Here is a 21,951-nt window from a genome sequence, read left to right on the forward strand (position 1 = left end):
ATCCAAGCCTTCTCTTTGCCACTTAGCCGGGGTCAGGCAAACCTGGAGACTTCAGGCCAGTCCTGGAGATCCAGCAACCCTATTCCATTCTACCTCTGGCTTAGGCTGGCTTTGGACTGGGACACTGATCTCTCTGAACAGGCAAACTTTGCAGCCCAAATTTTTGTTGGCTGGAAGCATGCCTCATATCCAGGTTTTCCTATGAATCTAGGTGCATGTTGGGCCATGTGACAAGGAATCAATGGATTCAAATGACAAGAAATGAAACATCAAACATCAAGAAAAACTTTCTGATGGCAAGAGCTATTCAGCAGCTTAACGGACTATCTCGGAAGGTGGCAAACTCTCTTTCCCTGGAGGATTTTAAGAAGAAGTCGGATGGGCATCTGCCAGGGGTTTTTTAGCTGTAATCCCTGCATTGCAGGGGGTTGGACTAGATGACTCTTGGGGTCCCTTTCAATGCTACAGTTATATGGTTCTATGTAGTGTCCATTTCCTGCACAGCCTGGCCCTACCACAACCATTTCTGGGTAACTCAGATTTCCTCCTATTTCCAGGAGATGATGACCTACAAACAGTGCTTTTTTTCTTTAAAATAATGTTTAGGGGTCTTCTCATTTTGACTCAAGAAAACCACCATTTTATAATTCAAATCGGGGGAAATAAATACAGTAAATGGACAAAAGTACAAAGATTCACAAAATGTTTAGGGGTATGCGTACTCTGCATACCCCCAGAAGAAAAGCACTGCCTACAAACGTCCCTGCCTTCAGACTTCTCACACAATAAAGCTACCTGCACTTCAGATTTCAACTTTGCAGCTGGTCTAGAATAAGCTTCAATATTATAGGATACAATTTGGCCCCCGTATTGAGGACAAAGTGGGCTCAAAGTAATGGGTAAGAGGGGTCCTACAGATGTACCAAACATTAGGACTACAGCAGGGGATGGTGGGCACCCCATCAGGTAGTGACACCTGAGTGCCATCATGTAAAATGTCCCTTGGGTCAAGGCCAGTGTCCAAGGCAAGGCAGCGGCCATCCAAGAAGGGGGGCCTGGGCTGAGGCCTCTCCCCCTCCCCCCGCCTGCCCTCTTCAGCCCCAGAACCGAGGCTTGGCAGCTGCCAGGCGCTGCTCCTTCTCTTGGGAGGACTTGCCACTGCTGTCGGCCACAGCAAACATATTCTCTGGATCCATGATGAACATGCTGTAGAGGTTGAACAACAGCATGGTGAAGAGGGGCAGGAACGTCAGGCCGAATCCGAAACCACGGAAGGAGCGGCCCATGGCGTAGGCTAGCCAGTAGAGGAGCCTGGAGGAAATTGGGGAAAAGGGTGGGAGGAAGGAGAGAAAGCAAGCAAGAAGAGGGTCAAAAGATGGTCGTGATTGTTATGTATTCAGTAGTCTCTGTTTGCCTGAGCTTGAGTTTTGGACTAAGCCTCTGTGTTCTGATTCGATACATGATAACCAATCACAGAACATTTCAGGATTTGGGCCTCTGCCATTGGCTCTTAAACTCTGAGTTATGATTCGCAGCTTGGAAGTTTGGACAGCCAATCACGTTGGGAGTGGGAGTGGCCCAGGCCTTCAGAAATGTATATAAGCAGTTGCTTTGCCCCTGTTGTTCAATTCTGTTAGTTCAATGAAGGTTCTAGCTGTTATCACTGTGTCTTGCCTTGTGGGAACCCACTGACACTTCAGTGATGCTAGATGCCGTCACTAACTTGAAGATGAAAAATGGAGATTTAACTGGCTTTTGTGGGACAGTGCAGCAGGGAAGGGGGTAGCCCCAGTGGTACCTCGGGTTAAGTACTTAATTCATTCCGGAGGTCCGTTCTTAACCTGAAGCACCACTTTAGCTAATGGGGCCTCTGGCTGCTGCTGCGCCGTCAGAGCACAATTTCTGTTCTCATCCTGAAGCAAAGTTCTTAACCTGAAGCACTGTTTCAGGATTAGCAGAGTCTGTAACCTGAAGCGTATGTAACCTGAAGTGTATGTAACCTGAGGTACTACTGTATAGTGATTAATGCATTGGACTAGGGCTCAGGAGACCAGGGTTCAAATCCCCACTCAGCCACAAAGTTCACTGGGTGACCTTGGGCCAGAAACTGCCTCACAACCTAACCTACCTCACAGGGTTCTTGTGAGGATAAAATGGGGAGGAGGAGAAGTCTGTAGGCCATCTTGAGCTCCTTGGAGGAAAAAGCTGGCATATGAATAATCAACCGCCGGTCTCCCAAGGAATATTAGACAACGTGCCTAAAACTCAGCCTCGCCTCTATTGAGCTAGATTAAACTGGCTGGTCACCTGCTGGTGCCCCCCACCCAGTTTCCCCCTCCTGCCAAACAGAGCAGGAAGATAGAGGCATAAAATCCTTTAGACTGAGACAGACCCTTCTAGGTCAGTACTACCTGCAGGGCCACCGGCCCTTCCATTAGGCAAACGGAGGCAGCCTGAGTGCCCCCCTGGCCTTGCTGCTTTTATCTGCTGGGCTGTCCTACCACCACCTGCCCAGTGAGGCTCTCTCCTTGTCCTGCTCGAGGATCTTCCTTCAGAGCAAGGCACTCTGCGTAGAGGGGCCCTAAAAGTGCATTTTCTGTAGCAGTTAATGATGGGAAGCAGGGGGAGGTATTCTAGGCTGCATTAGCCCCTGAAGCTGACTGTGGCAGCAGCACAGGTGCTTTCATAGGATCATAAGTAATTGCCTTATACTGGTCCAGTTAGCGCAGTATTGCCTACACTGGCTGGCAGCAGTGGCTCTCCAGGGTTTCAGGTGGGTTTCTCTCCCAGCCTTACCTGGAGATGCCAGCAGGGACTGAAGGTTTGGGCAATTAATGATTGGGAGTTGCTGCGCCATTAAACTTCAGATAACAGACTTTACAACATCCTGGTTTGGAATGGAGTCAGAGGAAGCTGCGCTGATAAAAAGACAGTTGGAAAAATGTATACTAACTAAGATGTATTCGACGGATGAAAGTAAATGATGTTTGATGTGATTGAGAATCGTGGACTCAAGGGCGGAGAATTATAAATCGTCAAAATCGAGATGTGGAAAATATGGAAACAACGAGGAGAGGCAGGACTGAGATGTGGAGATGCGCTTCAGAGATGCAGACCGTGGGGAGCTCTGAAAAATTAATAATTATAATTTGAACTATAATTTGTTCTTTTTATTTTAGTTTTTTATTTCAATTGGAGTATTATGATTGGATATATTAATTGGATGTTTTTTATTGGAAAATTAATAAAAATGTTTTTGTTTTTTTAAAAAAAGAACCTGGGACCTTCTCCATGAGAAGCAGGTGTTCTGTCACTGAGACACAACCCAGAGTCTGCTTTCAAAGCCAACCTGCTCAGACTGTCTTGCTCAGGGAGAGGAATAGGGGCCTCCTAGCATCTCTCTGCACCCTTAACAAACCACAGCTCCCAGGATTCTTTGCAGGAAGAAGCCATGACTCTTTGAAGTGGTACCCTAGTGTTTTAAAAATGGATGGTGTGGACCTGGCCCTGGCTGCTGCATTAGGGGCCTCCAGACGAGGAGGCCCTGCTGGCCCTGCTGTTGAAATAATGCTAACCATTCACTGCGTTTCTGCTTTTCTCTCTTACCGTGAAATGGCAAAGAGGGCTGTCAGCAGAGGGATGAGCTTGAGGCCTTCCTGGGGCAGGTAAGTGGAGAGGACGGAGATGTTGAAGAAGTACAGGATGAAGAGCTGGACCGACTGGGAGACATAGTGGCGGTGGATCTCCACCTCCCGGCGCAGCTCGCCAAAGGGCTGCAGGGAGGAGAAGCAGATCCGCGAGACCCCGTACACAATCATACCTGCAGGATGAAGAGAGAGAGAGAGAGTGCACTCAGACACCTGAACATGAAGATGCAGTGGACTTCAAAGGATGCCAGGACCCTGCATCCCAGGATATCTGCTTCTGAGCTGGGTTCAAGGCCCTCGTATTAATTTACAAAATCCAGACCACCTAAACCCTTTTGTCAGGGACGCGGGTGGCGCTGTGGGTAAAACCTCAGCACCTAGGACTTGCCAATCGCATGGTCGGCGGTTCGAATCCCCGCGGCGGGGTGCGCTCCCGTTGTTTGGTCCCAGCACCTGCTAACCTAGCAGTTCGAAAGCACCCCCGGGTGCAAGTAGATAAATAGGGACCGCTTACCAGCGGGAAAGTAAACGGCGTTCCGTGTGCTGCGTTGGCTCGCCAGATGCAGCTTGTCACGCTAGCCACGTGACCCGGAAGTGTCTGCGGACAGCGCTGGCTCCCGGCCTATAGAGTGAGATGAGCGCACAACCCTAGAGTCTGGCAAGACTGGCCCGTACAGGCAGGGGTACCTTTACCTTTACCTTTTAAACCCTTTTATCCCAGCTCGATCACCGATATGATCTGCAGGAACGTCTTTGACTATTCCCCAAGCTGGCAAGGCTCATTTGACAACTAGAAACCAAACCTTTAGTTTAGTGGTTCCCAGACCTGCCACCTTGGTTCCATAGACCTGGTTCCAAGGGCCACATTCACACCATCCATTGAAAACATTGTGATATCACTTTAAACAGTTGTGGCTTCCCCGAAAAGAATTCTGGGAACTGTAGTTCATTAAAGGTGCTGAGAATAGTTAGGACACTCCCTATACCCTTCATACTGTTAACCAGAGTAGTTTAACTGCCAATCCCACTTCCCAGGGAACTCTGGGAATTGTAGCCCTGTTAGCAACTGTTTTGAGCAGGCTATTGGGAAAAGTGATTTGGTTAAAACTGGGAGGGGGCAAGAGGAGGCATTTGTAAGAAATCCCTCTTTTAGTGTGGCAGCACTTACACTATGGAACTCCCTGCCTATTGACATCAGACATATACAAGAGAAGCAAGACCACTCTAGGGACCAGGGCAGAGAAGAGGTGGGTTGTTGATATTGCAAGCATTGGCCAATCAGAACTGTGCAACATTAAGTTCTACTTGAAATGGCAAAACTAGTTTTTCCTCCAATCTTAGTCCTGGGCAGGGAATCCTAGATCCATTTGCAACATGATGTAGATGCCCTTTGGAATTACAGTTTCTAATATTTAAATAGCATCCTCATTCAGCATAGCATCATGTACAGAGTAAAGTGAGAACAGGTCCCAGCTTGATCTGCCAGAAAAAGCAAGTCTGTTTACACACCCTCAGAATATCAACACGGAAATCAAACAATAAAAAGCCCTGAAGAATATTACAGGTCGGGGTTGGGCATCGCCTGAGAAGCGCATTTGTTCACCTATTGCACAAATGCAAATTCTGGGATCTGGCACAAGAGTGTACATATATTTCATTGCTCTCTGCTTTTATGAGCAAGTTTATAGTTTCCATAGTTTCTATGATCTCAGGCCAGAGAGGGAGAGCAAGAACGGTCGTCAGTATTGGTGGGAAAAGTTCTCAGCGCTAGCAGAAGCCATTATGCAAAGTGTGGAAATAGATGGAAGTGTGCTAGATTTGCATAACTGATACAAGTCAGCAGCTGGTACATTTGGGATGCTGAGGAGGAGCAAGAATGGGGGGAACTGGACTGCAGGGGTCAAATGAACAGCAGGACGGGGGTCAAAAGAGGCCCTCTCTTTCCAGCCCTCAGGACTCCCCTCAGGTCACACCTCCTCACACCAGGCAAACCCCCCTCCTTGGTCCTATTTTGCACCCTAGAATCATAGGGGTGGTACCCCATTTAATCCACCCTCCTGCAATGCCCTCCTTGAGTACTTTTGTCCTTGAATTCCAACCATGCCTTTCGCTCGCCCAGTTGGAAGAAGAAGAAGAAGAAGAGGAGGAGGAGTAGTTTGGATTTGATATCCCGCTTTATCACTACCCACAGGAGTCTCAAAGCGGCTAACATTCTCCTTTCCCTTCTTCCCCCACAACAAACACTCTGTGAGGTGAGTGGGGCTGAGAGACTTCAGAGAAGTATTACTAGCCCAAGGTCACCCAGCAGCTGCATGTGGAGGAGCGGAGAAGCGAACCCGGTTCACCAGATTACAAGTCCACTGCTCTTAACCACTACACCACGCTGGCTCTCTCAGTTGGAAGATAGAGGTGTGTGTGCAACTATGTGTAAAAACTAGCCTACTATATACAAAGGTACAATTCACACTTGTGGTTCTGCCATCTTTTACCTCTGGCACCTGCCCCACCCCCAGGCAAGTGGCCCTTGACCAGATTCCTAAAAGGGAATGTGGCCCTCGGCCTGAAAAGGCTTCCCAAAGGCTTTTTGGCCAAACTTGGCAGGAAAACCCTTTCTCCCCTGGAGCAAAACCCACAACCAGACACTCACCTACGATGATTGGGAAGGTGGCAAAGACGCCGCAGCGCATGGTGTAGACCAGGCGGGAGCTCATGGTGGGCATGAAGGGCGCGTCAAAGGGCAAGAAGACATATGCCCCGTAGATCAGGCAGGGGAAGATGACGGCGGCTCCAATCATGGAAGCCACGGCTTTGAGGTTGGCTGAGCTGCAGGTGCCATTTTGAAGGCAAGGCCACCTCTCGGCGCAGGTCTTGCCTGGCTTCCCCTCGTAGCTGGGCGAGTCGTCAAAATGAGCCGAGTAGCCGCGGGAGATGAAGTTCTGCTTCTCGAGGGCGGCGTTCTCCCTCTCGCAGCGGATAATCTCATCCTCTTCATCGTATGCCGGGTACCATTCCTTTTTCTCGGTTACTGGCGTGCGTTCGATGCAGTAGGGGTCGATGGGGATGAAGACTTGGGCCGCCACCGCAGGCATGCAGTTGTCATCCTCTTTCTCCTCCTCCTCCTCCTCCTCCTTCTCCACCACCACTTGGGTAGCAGGAACTCCAGAGAAGGCCTCACTGTCCACACCAGGCCCCATAATGGCCTCTTCCCTGCTCCCCTCAGGACTTGGTCTGGAGTCAGTCTCCAACGTTTCCAGCGTTGGCGTCTCACAAGACGTATCATGACGGGCTTGATCCCATGGCAGGGTCGCCTCAGAATTCTGCTCTGGGGTGTAACTTGTCACTTCCTGGTTCTCAGGTGGGTCCTTTCCCAAAGCTACCATCACCATCTCCTCCAAAGGGATAGCAGCCGCCATTTTGGGACCTCCAGGAAGATCTCCAGCAAGTTTCGACTTCTTCTCAAGGGGACAGTTGCATCCAGTGGGCTTCTCAAGCTAGGGTGCCATAACAGCAATTTATCCCTGGTCCTGATGACTCCCTGCTTCCGGGAGGGCAATTTAGATCTGGAAAGCGGAGGTGCAATCTGTTTCTGGACAAGTTTATAGCTAGGGTCGCCTCATCTTCTCCATCTGGCTCTACAAAGGGGTGGAAAAGCATACGACATGACTCAGTTTAAAGGCAGCCATTATAGGATTGTTCTATAAAACCAGGCCTCCCAACTCAAGCAAATACCAACAGTGGAAAAAGCTTAAGGACATAAAAATGTAAGAAAAGCCTGTTGGATGAGGCCAAAGGGGGGCCAAGCAGATGATTGTATTCACAAGCATTACTGCCTCTGACTATGGAGGCAGAGCATAGCCTCCTCCTCCTCTATGAATTTGTCTAATCCTCTTTTTTTAAAGCCATCTACTGCCTCCAGTGGGAGGGAGTTCCATATGCTACCTATGTGCTGTGTGAAGGACGTTCTTTTATCTTGTCCTGAATCTTCCAATGTTCAGCTTCATTGGAAGTCAACAAGTCGTAGCTTCAAGAGGGAGAAAAACTTATCTCTATCCACTTTCCCAATGCCAAGCATAATTTTATAAACTTCTATCACGTTGCCTCTTTCTCGGCTTTTCTCTAAACTAAACCCCCCCCCCAACGCTGCAACCTTTCTTCATTACGGTTACCCTTTTGTGAACCTTAAACCTTGGCACAGACAGTCTTGACTCGTGAGAATCAATAAGGGCTCTCATGAGCGCCAATGACAGAACTGTAACCCTGGGTTAATATTTAGAAGGGAACTGACCAGCCTCGATCCCGAAACGGAAGCCACAGACTTGTGAGCTGGATGCCCGGGCTCCTAAATCCAGATCAAGCAGGACTAGGTAGGCTCTGGTTACTCAGCGATGATGAACTGGGCTGTCACCTAGCCAGAAACCAGGACCCAGCCCAACCAGAATGCTACCTTCCTGGCCTGTTGTAAGAAGACTTGGAGGATTATAAAGCCAGGAGGAAAAAGGGAAGGAGCCACACCCCACAACTCTACCCATTTTCCCTAGCTACTCTCATGATTCCAGCTACAACCCAGGACATTAATGTGGCATCACTTCCCTCCAAATTACTCATCATGGCCTCTTGGGTGGAACATTTGGCTTAACACTGTCTGCTACCGAGCCGGGTCCCTTGTATTAATTTTAATAGTGCTGTTTTTATCATCTATACTTTAATATATTTATTTGTGAGTTCCATAGTTTAACTATGTGCTGCGAGAAAAGTTCTTTCTTTTATCTGCCCTGAATCTTCCAACATTCAGCTCTGTTGAATGTCCACAACTTCTAGTCTCATGAGAGAGGGAGAAAAAAAACTCTCCCCTAATCACTTTTTCCACCCCAAGCATAATTATATAAACACTTGTCGCTGAAGTACCTTAGCAGTACTTTTTTTCCTTTTCCTTTTGTACCTTAGCAGTACTAAAAAAAAAACAAGCAAAAGAATTCATGAGCTCAGATTTCTTTAAATCTGTTTGTCTTCTGTTAGTGATTTCAGTTCTAGATCTCGCTGGCCAATAATCTTTCCATCCCTACTGTAAAATATCACCTGCACATTGGCCTTCCCTAACCTGGCGCTCTTTGGATGCCTCACGCTACAACTCCCATCAGTCATGCTTATTGGGGCTGATGGGATTTATAGTCCAAAACACCTGGACTGATAGACGTCAAAACATGTATATATGAAGTAATAACAAATAAGGATTTTGCAAAAGTGCAACCACATTTGGACTATTCTGTACAGGAGGTCACCTCACCTCAAAAAGGATGTTGGAAATGGTTTAGAAAAAGGACCTCAAAATGGTTGTGGAGTTGGAAATGGTTTAGAAAAAGGACCTCAAAATGATCAAGGGGATGGGATGACTGCCCTATAAGGAGATGTGGCAGTGTTTGGGATTTCTTACTTTAGAGAAAACGTGGGTAAGACGTGAAATAGAAGTTTATAAAATTATTTGAGGCACGGAGTTTTTCCTCCTCTCTCACAACACTAGGATTTGTGGGCTTCCAATGAAGCTGAATGTTGGAAGGTTCAGGGCAGAGAAAAGAAAGTCCAGTTCCCACAGGAAGGCAGAGATTGCCACTTGTTTGGGTAGCTTTAAAAGATTAGACAAATTTATGGAAGAGAGAGCGGTCGACGGCTGCTAGTCACAATGGCTGTGCTCCGCCTCCACAGCAGAGATAATAATAATAATTTTATTATCTACACCCCACCCATCTGGCTGGGTTTCCCCAGCCACTCTTCTGAATACCAGTTGGTGGAAACTGTTACGTGTGGGTGAACATATCAGACTGACACAGCGATTCTTCAGACAGCTCTTGTTTATTCACAGGCCAGAACAGAACTGAACTGAAGGGTTCAGCCAACCTGCATATATGGAGCTCAACTACAAAGCAACAGTAACAATTTTCTGGAACTATCCAATCACTGAACGTCACTTTCAATTCCTTATTTGCATATGCTGACCTGAGTGAAAACTATCTACAATTTCCCCCTGCAGGTCCAGGGTGAGAACTTCAGTACAGTACATAACAGAAACCACAGGTGGGGTCAGTGCTCTTGTGCTTGAATCCTCCTTGCTGGTTTCCCACCGGGAATTGTTTGGTCATTGTTAGAACAGGATGCTGCACTAAATGGACCACTGGACTGATCCAGTTGGCTCAATCTTATGCAATGGGGCTCTAAGGAGAGGCTGCCTTTGCTGTGAAGGGACATTGCCCTGAGCTATGAATGCACCAGTGCAGGCCCTGTGGAAAGGTACTGGTGCCTATGTTGGCCTTGGAGATCTGGAGACAGGCTGGACAGCCTCAGCCAGTTGGATGCCCTTAATGATGAAACAGTTTGACCGGGTCAGCTATGGGTCAATGCAGCCTGCAGTCCCAAAAAATATTAGCCGCTCTTGCCTTGGCTCCCTTAACTGAAAGGAAGCTGCTTGTTTTGTTTTTAAAAAGCAAAAGCTGGAATTGTAGAATTGAATTTTATAGTTCCAAGAAACACCTGCTGTCTTGTTCAAAATCACCTTCCAGTCTGCTGTTAAAACAAAAAATAAAGGCAGCTTATTTTCAGCTGAAACAGGCAAGCCTAGGGTGGCTAATCTTGTTGGAGCCACCGGCCACAGTGACCCATGGCTGACCCTCACAGAGGGGAGAGATGCTTGTCAAAGTGGGCATGGCAATAAGTCAGTGTTCAAAGACTGCCTCCCAAAAGGGTACATGAGAGAGGGGTCAGTAATTGTACAATGCAGAAAACCATGCCATGTTTTTATTTTGGCATTTGATTGAAGGCCCTAGCTGGAGAGGGCAGTGGAGACTGAACCAGGAATTTTCCACATGCCAAGCGGGCACTCTGCCACTCAGCTATGGGTCATAGGTAAGGCAAGAGTAATGGGGGATGACATCAACTGAGCTCTTGCAAAAAAAAGGAGGAGCGGGAAGGCAGGCAAGGTGGAAATTCCAGAACAGTTCCTGCAAATATAATTCTACAACTCTATGAAACAGTCTGTTCTTTTAGGTGTTTTCCTGGGCAGCTGCCTCCAAGCCGTGAGTTGTTGATCAGGAATGACCGGCTCCATTAAATAACCGTCCTTCTCTCACCACCAATACACAAAATTTCAGGTTTATTATTATTAATATTATTTGTGGCACAGTGTGGAAGCCATGCTCTCTATGTGGGGCTTCCTTCGTGCTTGATCCAGAAGCTGCAGTTTGTGCATAATTTTGCAGCACAGGAGGCAGGCCTTCTAAGCATATAACATCCCTGCTCAGAAATCCACACTGGTTAGAAATTTGCTACCAGGCTAAGTTCAAGGTGTTACTATTAGCACATAAAGCCCTCAACAACTCGGGACCGGTTTACCTAAGAGATTGCCTTATCCCTTATGTGCCCACCTGCTTCGACTGGTGGAAATGGCAATACTACAGGTGCCACGTAATACAGTGGTGCCCCGCAAGACGAACGCCTCGCAAGACGGAAAACCCGCTAGACGAAAGGGTTTTCCGTTTTGGAGGCGCTTCGCTAAACGAATTTCTCTATGGGGTTGCTTCGCAAGACGAAAAAATCTTGCGAGTTCCCGCTGTTTTTTTTTTGCTTTTCCCCCAAGGTTTCCTAAGCTGCTAAGCCGCTTAACAGCTGATCGGCTGATAAGCCGCTTAACAGCTGATCGCTAAAAGCCGCTAGACCGCTAATAGCGCTAATCCGTCAATGGGCTTGCTTCGCAAGACAAAAAAACCGCTAGACGAAGAGAATCGCGGAACAGATTCTTTTCGTCTTGCGAGGCACCACTGTACCCGTTCCACATTTGTAAGGACTCAGTCTGTTAATTTGGCAGGACCTGCACTTTGGAACTCCCTGCCTGTTGAGATCAAGCAGGTGTCTTCACTATACTCTTTTTGGCACCTGCTAGAAATATTTTTGTTTAGACAAGCCAGCCCAGATGTTTAGAAAGTTGAGGAAATTTTAACCTTCCGGTTAAGATGGTGACCAGTCCAGTCAGGCAGCTGGACCCGCAGCCCCATAGTTTACGTGATTCATTTCAGTTTTAATTGGATCTATGCAGTCTTAAATCAGACTCTTTTTGCATCTTGGAAAAGCAGCAGACGGCAGGTGAAAGATGCGGAGCTGTGTAGCTTGCTGCAATTAATAGAGTTTATGTCTAGTATTTTAACTTTTGTATGTTTTAAAGTCGGGTTGCTAATTTTCCTCGATTTTGTCAACTTTTTGTAAACCACTTTGAGGGTTTGGGGGGGTTTTTTGGAAATAAAAATAATATATAGGTTAGTTATTGTTCCCTATGAAGGGAGCGATCATCACTGGCACTCTTGCGGGTGCCACACAATATTTTTTCTACACTTGTCAGAACTTGATGTTTTAATGTGGAACCCCCCGCACTGTGGAACTCCCTGCCTTTTGACAGGGAAGTTCCTTCTTTGCACTCAAAAAGAGTGCATGTAAAAAAACCCCCAAACATGCTTGTTTAAGCAAGCTCAGATACGCAGAGGATCAGCGTGTGCTTTAATTTGTTTTTAGTTTATTGCTGATTTTATTTTTATTTTCAAAATGTTTTAAATAGTTGTTTTTACCAAATAATTTTATTGTTTTATTCTTTCTGGAAACCACATTGAGTTTGTTTGTTGTTGTTTACAACTGTGCAGTGTATACACGTTATGGAAGAAAAGTAAATAAAATAAATCATTTGCTGAGACGCTGCGCTCGATGCACAAACAGGCTGACTCTGCATAAGGTCCCTTCTTCCAAGAACGATGGAACTGCACCATTTAAAGCAGCCAGCCGACAGCTGATAAGGGAATTACTTTGCATTTGTACAGGGCTTTTTACATTGTCCCAATGCTCTTCACATACAGCAAACTACGCTGTTTGGCTCTCACCAAAGTTTAGAAGCCAAAACATGATTAGAACTTTGAAAATGTACAACAGGCAAACAGGATCCAGAGCAATGACTTATTTCATTTTTCTGCCTGCTTAACGCTCCTGGTTCAGATAGCTCTCATGTTGTCCTCCAGATATTGATTGACTGATTGTATGTTTTCAGTCACCTGCCCTTCTCCCTAAGGTCTCAGGGTGGGTTACAACAATTATAACACAATATTTAAAACAAATTAAAAGAGCTTACAACCATAACAGTAAGGTAAGTCTGGAAAAATACGCCTCAAGTGTCAAAAGCCGGGAGAAAGAGGCACATCTTCAGCATCTTCCAAAAGCTGTAGGATAAGGATGCCAGATGCTCCTCATATCATACCATATCTTAGGGGCTGCTACAGAGAAGGCCCTGTTCCTAGTCGACCACCTACTGAACATTTGAGAGTGAAATTACCAAGAGGTAATCTTAACACCCAAGAGAGTCTGTGGGGAAGGAGGCAACCTTAAAGGCATTTGAGGTCTGAATTGTTTAGGGCTTTAAATGCTAACATGAGCACCTTGTATTGAACCCAGAAACAAATTGGCAGTCAGTGCTGCTCGTTTAAAACAGGAATCACTTGGGATATAAATGGAACCCCTGCCAGTAATCTGGCTGGACCAACTGAAGTCTCCAAGTCATCTTCAAGGGCAGCCCCATGCAGAGTTGTACTTTAGAACTACAAGTCCCAGCATCCCATGCTGGCTAGGGCTGATGGGAGATGTAGTCCAACACATCTGGAGGACACCAGATTGGTAAAGAATGACAAAGATTAAACTTTGAGGTCCCTTCCAACTGTACAATTCTATGCAACTGATATAAAAGAATTGAAACATCCAAATAGTACATCAGAAAAAAAATATATATACACAGGTGAACCGGGCATTCTCATGACACACCTGGGAAATAATATATAAATGTCAAATATATAGGATCAGTTACAACAGCAGGCTTGCAAAGTTAACAAGCTTCTATCAACCTTGGAGAGAGAGACACGATATCTAAATAACGAAAATCTGGATAAAGTTTAGGCTCACACACCTCTCCAAAAGGAAAAGGGAACAGAAGGTGTTCTAGGCTGTTCTGGTGAGGAATTAAAGAAATAAATGACGGGAGGCGAGTCATAACATTTATCTGTGGTAACATCACCTCTGACTACAATGCAATGTTGTGTTAGTTTGTCTACAAGCACAATCTTCAATCAGCAGAACTGGCACCATCGCAAGTGCCACATAATACCCATTCTGCCATTGTAAGAACTCGATATTCTAGTGTGGCAGCACCCAAACTCTGGAACTCCCTGCCTGTTGATATCAAGCAGGTGCCTTTTTTCGGCACCTACTACGAACATTTTTGTTTAGACAAGCCTGCTTAGATAGAATCATAGAACTGGAAGGACATTTCGAAAGCTGATGTGAGCTTTAATCTGTTTTTTATTTATTCCTATTTTTACTTTTCGAAAACCTTAAATTATCAGGACTCAAGTCTTATTTACAATTTTATTGCCTTCTCTTTTTTGTAAAACGCTTTGCGTGTTTGCTTGTCTGTTTACAACCAAGCGGTGTATGAAATTTTATGAAATAAATAAAATAGAAACATTCCAAAGCCTATACCACTTTTGCATAGTTAACATACAGCCCTAGTCTGACTGGGAGTTGCAAATTCTAAATGTGCCCAGAGGCCCCAAAAAGTTGGCAAACCCCTCATTTTAAAACTAACAATTTAAAGCCGCAATCCTGTGTGCGTGCAGCTCAGTATAATTCCCTATCCAGAGCAAATGTCCACAAGATTGCTTTGTAATGCTGCCGATTCTATCTACACTTATCTGGGAGACCCATTGAGCATCACTTTCTGAGTAAGGATCACAGAACTGTGTCTGGAATATCCTTTGAGTTGAATTCCCTGGGCAAAAAGATGTGCAAAAAGATTTCTTCCTTTCTTACCTGGTTTTCTTTGTGTATCACTAACACACACACACAGGTTTTATTTTAAAACTTCGGAGCCCAAAGCCTGTGGCATTTATTAAAAACACTGACCATTTTCAAGGAAATGCCAGTTTTCCCACCACACAAACACAACATGTTGGGGGGGGGGGGAGAGAGATCACAACCGAAGCACAAGGAAAAATATTTCTGCAACCCGTCTGTGTTTAGGAGAGGGGAAGAACCCAAGGTGGCTCCTATTTCTGAAGAAGAAAAGGTACAGAGGCAAATTAAAACAGGGCTTACCCAGATGGAGGAAGGCATGGCTCCCACAATAGCGTCCCCACTTTCTGCTCCCTCCAAATCCCCTCTTCCCCAGCCTTCACGCCCCCTTTTTTTTACCTGTGGCAAGAAAAATGAGCTTGTTCCAAACACCAGGAAGCAGATCCAGTTTAGGAACGGTTGTTCTCTATAGCGACTATAATTCTCTGGAAATGCTCAGCTTACCCTCTGCTTTCGCTTGGACTTTCAAACCTGTTTAACCAGCCCAGGTGGAGCTGGGATTAAAGGGCCAGGGGGGTGGCTTGCCTGGCCCCACCCTCCAAGCTTCTGAGTTTTGAAACACACGCACATCCCTCCTGCAAAGTGTGGATGGAGTCGGCTAAGTCCCGCAAGTTCTGATCTCGCTTTTAAACATACACGCCAACTTTATTTATCAACTTTATTTTTAACTTAATTTAAATGGCTATAAATTAGCCATTTATTCAGGGGTCAGCAAACTTTTTCAGCAGGGGACCAGTCCACTGTCCCTCAGCCCTTGTGGGGGGGGGGCGGACTATATTTTGAAAAATGAACGAATTCCTATGTCCCACAAATAACCCAGAGATGCATTTTAAATAAAAGGACACATTCCACTCATGTAAAAACACGCTGGTTCTCGGATGCAGGCTGGATTTAGAAGGTAATTGGGCCTTAGTTTGCCTACTCATGTATTTATGCATTGCATTTCTATCCCACCTTTCTTTCCAAGGGGACAGATGTGCTTCTCCCCCTCCTTTTTCAATCCCCACAACAACCCTGTGAGGTGGATTCAGGTCGGTAGCCATCTTAGTCTGATGCAGTCGAAATAAATTAAAAAATTGTCCAGTAGCACCTTAGAGACCAACTAAGTTCGTTCTGGGTATAATAAGCTTTTGTGTGCATGCACACTTCTTCAGATACCTGTGAGGTAGATTAAGCTGAGAGGCAGTGACTGAGCTCAAGGTCACCCAGGCAGCTTCATGGCAGCCGAGCCTGGATTTGAACCCTCATCTCTCCCAGGTCCTAGTTTGACATTCAAACCACTACACCATACTGGCTCTCAAGATCAGGCTCAGCCCTGATTTTAGGGTTGCCTTACAGCTGAAATTTCCCGGACATACACGGAATACCGCAATAGGAAGCAGTGTCTGGATGGAAATGGGAGGTTGTCTGGGAAATCTGAACGTATGGCAAGCCATGTTGGCAGCGTCGTTTATGCTCAACAACTTTTTTGACCGGATTTCCACTTTTTGAAATATGGCGACCCTATTTTATGTGAATCCGACTCCTCCTTTGTTTTATATTTCACAATAACATCTCTTACTGTTTTGGTTTCAGGTAGCAACGCAGAGCAACCAAGAAGTTCCATTTCTGAGTATGAGTGGGGTGTAGTTAAAAAGGGAAATGTCAGCATGCACAAAAAAAAGTATACATTTCCAACAAAAGAGACACAAATCTTTGATTCCTGAGTATGCTAAAGGTATCCAAAATTAGAAGTGCTGGAAAAGGCAGCAGTATTGTTATTTTTAATCACAGGTTTTGATGGAGATTTCCTTTGCTTCAGACCTAGGGATGGATGACCAAGTTGTGGGTGGACTCCGATTGACATTTTGCTGCTGCCCAGTCACACTTCACAGTTCAAGTGACGGTGAAGGGAAACCAGAACAGCCAGCAGTTTTGGGGAGAGAAGTTTGTCTTTCACATTCCAGAGGACCGATGGTCTTTCTCTCTCACCTGTGTGCTCCCTTCTGTGTCCCCAAAACACCTTCTGAACCTGAGTATTTGCAAATACCCCTCACAAAAACAATGCAATCGGTTTTGCCTCTTATGTGCTCTTGAAGTGTTAAGTGCTCTTCAACTTCCCACCATTTGAGAATGGCAAACATGTTTTTTGTTTTTGCTTTTAAATTGGTATCGTTTCCAGAGTTGAGCCAAGTCTGAGCATGATTCCTGTTGATCAGAGTGTGTTCTGCTGTCAGGTCAATATTTGTTTTGCCCAGTTGTATACAGGAGCCTGAGCTGGACAAGAGATTGAACGGCAGGTTTCAAACTGCTTGGTCAACAAAGGCAAATTCCAGAGGGGAAGGCATGCAAACCTGCTAAGGTAACTCCTCAAAATGATTGATTTTTAACAGGGGAGGTGCAGGGGTAGGGGCAGGAATGCACAAACCGGCTGAAAGGCCACAAAATGCACACGGCACTGTAAATCTGTGCCATTTCCAGGCTAAGCTCAAGTTTATATAAGATATAAGATAAGCACATTCACAATACAATGATTGGTGATAACACTATGTTTCCAGTGTTTCCTAGACTGTAGCTCAGTGAAAGTAAGTGCCTTGCATGCAGGAGAGCCCAAGTTCAATCAGCCATTAATTGGGAGCCATAAGGGCTGCATGTGCAATCAATCAATCGACTTTATTTGCGTAGCCGACAGGCCATAGCATTAAAGGACAAACACTGACAAAAATACATTACAAATATAGTTACCATAAAATCTTATGACCTATTAAAACCCTAAGTAGAAGCTGGATTATCATTCATCAATGACCCTCTGTCCCATGGGCGGCGGCCTTTTCTCTGGTAGATTGTTCCAGGTCAGTTAAGTAAATAGACCAGCCAAATTGAAAGATTATAAATATAAATATAACCTCGGAGGGATGGTCAGGACAGGGAGAAAGATAATAATAACCAGATACAGATAAATTAATAATCTCAGTACTTAAAACTTGGCAGAGGTAATAAAATAATAATAATAAAACATAATGATAATAATAATAATAAGATCCTAGGCGAGGAATCCGGGTGACGACACTGATGTCATTCAGATAGCAACTCTCAATCTCATTGCTCTCTCAATAAATTTGGCAACCTTCTCTGTTGTCGAGCTGTTCTGGTCGGCTAGGAGTGAGAACAATTTGGGTTCACAAGAGCGGCCCGGGATGGCAGATTGGAGCGGCGTGATGGTCTCGTCCCTGAGATCTTTATAAAGGGAGCAAGACAAGAGAACGTGTGACACCGTCTCTACGTAGCCAGCTTGTACAGTATCTAGTTTTAGGAGGAGAGCTCTGGCTCACTGGCAGAACAGAAGGTCCCAGGTGGAATCTATGCATATATAAAAAGCTGTGAAAATACTGAATTTGCCAATAGCTCACCATTGCCATCTAGTGCCACAGTCGTAAAATGCACTTAAAATGCACTTAAAACGTTATATTTGCAGCTGTATAGCTGAGTTCAATTCCCTGCCTCTCCAGATATGGCTGAAAATGTCCCCTGCCTGAAACCCTGGAGAGCCGTTGCTGCCAGACAGTGTAGACAATACTGAGCTAGATGGAGCACCTGTAGTGGGAAATAAAAGCTTGGACCCAATGAAATCCTAAACAAATGTAACTTACTGCAGTTTCACTCTGAAGTTTCCCTTTTGAAGTCATTTTGCCGGAAGTCCAGTGACCCTGAGGTCAGACTGAACTTTTATCCGAACCGGCTTCTGAGCATCACTTTGGGTCAATGTCAAATTTATGTCAATTTATCCTTTTGAGTAGCAAATGGGAAATGATGGACAAATTTTACATGGTGGTTCCTGAGATCTAGGAGCATGTTTTCATCTATGTCTGTATTAAATTGGATGTCATTTTGAATCATAGTGGCAAAGGAAGCTTTTTGGTTTCTTAGAATTCCGCTGGGTATGAGGCTTTGTGTGTGGGGGGGGGGTAGATGCAAATTTAGAAGTAATTACTGTCATTGAAATAGAAACATAAGATAGTTGGTTAGAGCATGGTGTTGATAATGCCAAGATTGCAAGTTCTCTCCCCCCTTTTTTTAAATTATTGATTATTTTCACATATCCAATTATTCCAACAACTGTATTTCCCCCCAATTTTTTCCTCCCATCTCCCCCTCATACCCCTCCCCCCCCTACGACTTCCCTCAGTTCCTCTTTCTGATTTATTAACACATGTTATTCTCTGCATGTTATAAAAATTATCCATCTATTATATTAACAAATAAATTTGTGTACATTTATTCAAAACTTGCCAGGGAGTCCAGTTCATTCTGTTGTTTCTTCAAATATTTTGTAAAAAGTTCCCATTCTTCTTTGTAGTCACAGTTGTCCTTCTCACGCAATTTGTACGTTAGTTTAGCCAATTCTGCGTAGTCCATCAACTTCTCTTGCCATTGTTCTTTTGTCAGGATTTCTTCATTCTCCATCCTTGTGCTATTAAAACACTTGCCGCCGTTGTTGCAATAATGCCAAGGTTGCAAGTTCGATCCTCTTATGGTACAGTTGTATATTCCTGCATTGCAGAGGGTTGGACTGCTAGATTATCCTCAAGGTCTCTTCCAACTCTACAATTCTAATGATTCTACACCTCCATACCCACTGGGCCTGCTTAGTGTTGTTGTTCGGGTGCTGCTAAGCCATTTAAGCCTTTTTTGGGTTATGTATATTTCATAGAATTGTAGAGTTGGAAGGGACCCCAAGGGTCCGCTAGCCCAACCCCCTGCAATGCAGGAATCTCAGCTAAAGAATCCATGACAGATGACTATTCAACCTCTGCTTAAAAACCTCCAAGAAAGGAGAGTTCACAACCTACCAAGAGAGACCATTTAAACCAGATTTGGGCCAGACAGCCCCCCCCCCAAAGAGGATTGCCTTCTCTGAAGAAGGACACATGGCCACCCTACTTTGGGTTTAAGTGGAGAAACTGAGTGTTCTTTTTTTTCCTGCAATCTGACTGAGCCAAGAACAATTATTAATACATATTAGCCTCCTCTCCACAAACTCTTTTCTATTAATTCATGGTGTTGGGTTTAGTCAGGGTCAGGGATCAGTACCTGGTAGGGTTGCCATATTTCAAACAGTGAAAATACAGGCAGAAAAGTTGTTGAGCTTTCTTTCGTTGAGGGCTGGGGTTGTTGACCTTTTTTAAGCTGTTGAGATTTTTGGCAAAATCGCAAAAAAAGAGAGAAAAGAATAAAGTTTGCCATGGGTTGCCATACATCCGGATTTTCCCATACATTTTTTGTTTTCAATTTTCGCCCAGACACTGCTTCCGACTGCAGTGTTCCGTATGTGTCTGGGAAATTCCCTAGTATGGTAACCCTAGTACCTGGCAAACCTGGGCAGGTTTCGGGGGCACCAGGACTCTGGGGGGGGGCTCATTGGTGCTGACCCCTGCCCCTCCTAGTACCTGACAAACCTGGGCAGGTATTGGGGGCACCAGGACTCTGGGGGGGGGGCTCATTGGTGCTGACCCCTGCCCCTCCTAGTACCTGACAAACCTGGGCAGGTATTGGGGGCACCAGGACTCGGAGGGGGCTCATTGGTGTTGACCCCTGCCCCTTGTGAGCCAGTGTGGTGCATTGGCTAGAGAATTTTGACTAGGACCTGGGTGACCTTGGGCCAGTCGCTCATAGCTGTCAACGTTTCCCTTTTTAAAAGGGAAATTCCCTTATTCCGAATAGGATTCCTTGCAAGAAAAGGGAAAAGTCGACAGATATGCGAGTCACTCTCTCAGCCTAGCCTACCTCACAGGGTTGTTGTGGGGATGAAATGAGGAGGGGCAGAACCACGTGAGCACATTCAAGTTCCTCCTTTTATTTTATGTATTTATTTAGCAACACACACACACACACACACACACACACACACTTTGATCGTAGTAACACCATTAGCAAATTGGCAACCAGCACTGGTCTCTGAGCAGGGGTGTTATAAGCTGGCAAGGTTTTGCTCCTGTGAGCAATTGCACTGCAGCATTCTGCATTAAGCCCTCACCTGGTTTAGCCAGCCAGTCGAAGCCATTCCTGGGGTGTGGCTGCTGTCGCATGCTGACAGCTTCTAGGAGCCATAGGTGAGAGCTGAGTGCAGGGTGGGGACCAAAGGTGGACAAAAACTACCCCCAGAAGGAATACGACATGGCCCCCACCAGTGTCCCCCTCCCTTAACACCCCATACACGTATCATCATAATAATAACCCGCTGATTTCCTTCCTCCCCAATCTGACCACGTTTGCTTGGCAACCGATTATGTTGTCAATAAAGTTTATTTGAATGCAGTTTGAAGCTGGAAGAGCGGTCATCTTGCCCTTACTATAGTCCTGGCAAATCTCATGGGAAAGGAAACGCGCTTAGAGACCGGTGTACGAACTCGCGCGACGATGTAAGTTGATATCGCGAGACGAATCCGAAGCTGCCCTTTTCTTTGCCAGTCACCGGGGGACTGTCGTCACACAGAGGCCCCCTGCTGGATTCTTGCCCTCAAAGTGCTATAGAGAGATCAGAAAAATAGAAGAGAAACACAGTCTTTTCCTTGGATTAGGACTTCCAAGTTTAGTTTGAAAGAAAAACATTTAAAAATCTCTCGGGGGAGGAATCCATTTATTACTATTTTCAAAAATGACCTGCTAAAAATTCCCCTGCCAATTAAAAAATTCAGTTCATTATCGCTATATTGCAGGGGAGGACTGATAGATAGAGCAACTTATTGGTGACGAGCTACAATCTCCATGGTTAATATTGCAGGCTAGGGGGTCAAGCTGAGAAACGACGTTTACACAACAGCCCTGCAGTGTTGTTATCTCCACATTGTAGGTTGGAGCCAGGCTGAGACTATGAGTAAGGTAAAGGTAAAGGGACCCCTGACCATTAGGTCCAGTTGTGGCCGACTCTGGGGTTGCAGCGCTCATCTCACTTTATAGGCCGAGGGAGCCGGCGTACAGCTTCTGGGTCATGTGTCCAGCATGACTAAGCCACTTCTGGCGAACCAGAGCAGCGCACAGAAACGCCGTTTACCTTCCCACCAGAGCAGTACCTATTTATCTACTTGCACTTTGACGTGCTTTCGAACTGCTAGTTTGGCAGGAGCTGGGACCAAGGAACGGGAACTCACCCCGTCGTGGGGATTGGAACTGCCGACCTTCTGATCAGCAAGTCCTAGGCTCTGTGGTTTAACCCACAGCGTCACCCATATCCCTATGAGACTATGAGTAGTGTACGACAATTCAGCAACCACTTGTAATGTGGTAAGTTAGTTGAACCAGGCAAGCTAGGTAAGTTAGTTTAAAAGATGAGTGAAATCCCTCTTTGCCCACAAAGGTCACTGAGTGACTCCTAGCAGTCAGCCTGGACAACCTCACAGGCTTG

General features: G+C 45.6%; 1 protein-coding gene across 6 annotated transcripts; it reads right to left on the reverse strand.

Annotated features, from left to right (window-relative positions):
• Positions 1 to 617: 617 nt before the first annotated feature.
• On the reverse strand, positions 618 to 20,698 carry TMEM79 (transmembrane protein 79; the record flags this gene model as incomplete). 6 transcript variants are annotated; one of them, XM_081842486.1, is made up of 4 exons in its annotated part: positions 20,584 to 20,698; positions 6,295 to 7,279; positions 3,607 to 3,820; positions 618 to 1,311 (listed from the first exon to the last, which is right to left on the reverse strand). In XM_081842486.1, the coding sequence occupies exons 2-4, from the start codon at positions 7,058 to 7,060 to the stop codon at positions 1,095 to 1,097; spliced, it is 1,197 nt and encodes a 398-aa protein (XP_081698612.1). In that variant the 5' UTR covers positions 7,061 to 7,279; positions 20,584 to 20,698. The 6 variants fall into 6 exon arrangements, with proteins under 6 accessions (XP_081698612.1, XP_081698610.1, XP_081698608.1 ...); XM_081842484.1 differs by lacking the exon at positions 20,584 to 20,698 and adding an exon at positions 15,015 to 15,076; XM_081842482.1 differs by lacking the exon at positions 20,584 to 20,698 and adding an exon at positions 14,910 to 15,064.
• Positions 20,699 to 21,951: the final 1,253 nt, after the last annotated feature.

Source organism: Podarcis erhardii (assembly GCF_964252035.2).
Source record: "Podarcis erhardii genome assembly, chromosome: 15".
Lineage (NCBI taxonomy): Eukaryota > Metazoa > Chordata > Lepidosauria > Squamata > Lacertidae > Podarcis > Podarcis erhardii.